Raw genomic sequence first — 2596 nt, 5'->3', positions numbered from 1 at the left:
CACAATATCCTTTTTTGAAGTTTACTGCTATGGACTATATTTGTTAAACTTATGGACATTTAATGAAGACGTAATGTACTTTGACAAGAAATATTAATCTAGTTTATTATGTCTTTTCAGAACAATGTATGTGTACCTTTACTGTAAACGTAATGTATTTTGACAAAAAAAATCCAATAGCAAGTACAAGGCTTTAAAAATGTTCTCCTACCATAACATGGATGTTTATCCTTGAATCAAAAATTGGCATCTTCCGTTTCTTCATTCTCCTCATCCTCATCATCTTCTTCGTTATCAGATTCATCTTCTTCCTCGTCCTCATCTTCATGGTGATATTTGGTAAATATGCCACATATTATTAAGAAACTATTAGATTTTACATGGAGAAAATTGCTACATAAACAACTATATTAATATTCATTTTATGTTATCGTAATGCACATTGCTCGAAGACCTTATGTGTTTACTTAACAACTTAATCTTAGAAGAGTTATTATGTCCTTTCCGAACAACTGTAATGTTCATTGCTCGAAGACCTTATGTCCCAATATAAAAATGATGATTTTGGAAGGTTATTACTCAAAACGTAATATACTTTAAGAAGAAATCAAAAATATACATACATGTTAGATGATTTGTTTCTTTGCAGGTCCTGGAATTGTGTCCTTGTCGTCCACATGTTTTACAGTACCTCTTTTCTCTTCCTCTTTTCTTGAGGGCTTTTAATAGTTGTGATTTATTTCTCTTTCCCCTAACCCTACCCTTGTTTTTAGATTTCTTAGGAAGTTGAATTACTAATTTCTCAGGTCTTTTAAAACCAACATACTTTTCCATTTCTTTCATCTTGTCTTTCTTCGTTGCTGGGAAGCTTCTCTTATCAATAATCTCCAATCTAACATCTCTCAGTTTTTCAATCAAAAATTTCATGTCCTCCTCATCATATTCCGCTACGCTGACACAGGAATAAACCTCTTTCCACAGCTCGATCGTCAAACTTTTCCGGTCAGAATATAGTTGAGAGACATCAATGGCCTTCCCATCTTTATCAATGACAATCTTACTCATTGGAGCTTTAGTCCATCTTTGCACTATGTACTCTTCTGGTATTTTCTGAAAAATTTTATTGTATAGAAGCCAAAGGCAGTGCCTGCATAACAAGCCCAGTTTCTGAAACATAGAGCAGGAATAAGTAACATCGTTGTTATCCGGCGAATACGCTATGTTCCATGTGTTGTTCAGCAACTCTGAGTATGTTAAGATAAAAACTTTTGTGTTATCAATATTTTCCCCGTCTTTCAAGCCGCACTGAAACAAAGCTGCAACTAATTCTATTTGAAAGTCTTTGAAAATGGTGTGTGTGTGTGTGTGTGTGTGTGTGTGTGTGTGTGTGTGTGTGTGTGTGTGTGTGTGTGTGTGTGTGTGTATTTCAGAAGCATGAACTTCGAGGTTCAACTTTGTTTTTAGTGGAATTTGAGAGTGTTTGTTGTCACTGTTCAACTTGAACTGCTTGTGTCGTTGTGCTTCCATTGCACTCTCAAAGCACATCCAAAACTCAATGAGTGTCACCGGACTTAAGAGGAACCTGTCAAAGAAACTGTTTTCAATTTCAGACCTCGAAATAACCCTCATCAACCCAGACATGAAAACATCTTTGAAATAGGCAGGGATCCACTGTTCCCTAATATCGTACAAATCTGAAAACCACTCGTGTCCTATAAGGTCATAATCAGTCATTATTTGCCCCCATTGTTGTTCCTCAGGCTCAAGTTAGTTGTTCCAAACACACCTGTTAAGTCTCCTCTTAAAATCCCCATCTTGAAACAATTGATAACTGACTTTTTCCCTTAGTTTCTTCATTATGTGTCACATGCATAGTCTGTGCGTTCATTCCTTAAACACTTGTGGGATTACTGACTTCATCGATTTGTCCTGATCGGTTATTATGACTCTTGGTTGGCGCCCTCCCATTGTAATACTCCGTATTTAATAATTATATAATAATAATATTTTATTATATTTAGCGAGTTGGGCTTGAGACGGAATAATAATAATAATAATAATAATAATAATAATAATAATAATTATAATAATAATAATAATAATAATAATAATAATAATAATCAAAATAATAATAGTAATAATAATAATAGTAATAATAATAGTAATAATAATAATAATAGTAATAATAATAATGATGATGATGATGATAATAATAACAATAATAATAATAATAATAATAATAATAATAATAATAATAATAATAATAATAATAATAATAATAAATGTATTATACACTCCCACCTACCATTCTACCCTTATATACATATCCCCACCCATACTACCCTATCCTTATCATTTCCACCACACAAATAAGAGAGAAAACGAGGGAAAAGAGAGAGTTTAGAAGAGGAGAAGATTTTGTCCCTCCGCCTCAAGTTCGTAAGGTAAGACCGTCTTATACTAGCCTTTATGTTATTTAGTTTATACCATCGACCCGCCTTGACCCCGTCTCACCTTTGGTCGTGGTTGACCACCCAATTGACTATCGTTGACCATCATATTTATGGCTTTGACCGAGTATTTTGTTGTTTATAGC

At 33.5% G+C, this 2596-nt stretch overlaps 1 protein-coding gene across 1 annotated transcript; it reads right to left on the bottom strand.

The window, feature by feature from the left end:
* Positions 1-579: 579 nt before the first annotated feature.
* Positions 580-1734, bottom strand: LOC141629096 (protein FAR1-RELATED SEQUENCE 5-like). Its single transcript, XM_074442156.1, has 2 exons — positions 1441-1734; positions 580-1305 (listed from the first exon to the last, which is right to left on the bottom strand). The coding sequence occupies exons 1-2, from the start codon at positions 1732-1734 to the stop codon at positions 580-582; spliced, it is 1020 nt and encodes a 339-aa protein (XP_074298257.1).
* Between the last annotated feature and the right edge of the window lie 862 nt (positions 1735-2596).

Source organism: Silene latifolia, chromosome Y (genome assembly GCF_048544455.1).
Source record: "Silene latifolia isolate original U9 population chromosome Y, ASM4854445v1, whole genome shotgun sequence".
Classification (NCBI taxonomy): Eukaryota; Viridiplantae; Streptophyta; class Magnoliopsida; order Caryophyllales; family Caryophyllaceae; genus Silene; species Silene latifolia.
Note: the sequence above shows the minus strand (reverse complement) of the source record. Positions and strands in the feature narration are given on the sequence as shown.

Excerpts from the sequence above, each read along its gene's own strand:
- LOC141629096 (XM_074442156.1), bottom strand. The coding sequence starts at position 1,734 with ATGACTGATTATGACCTTATAGGACACGAGTGGTTTTCAGATTTGTAC. Across the intron at positions 1,306-1,440 it reads AAACAAAGTTGAACCTCGAA|TGCGGCTTGAAAGACGGGGA; the intron begins GTTCATGCTTCT and ends GCTTTGTTTCAG.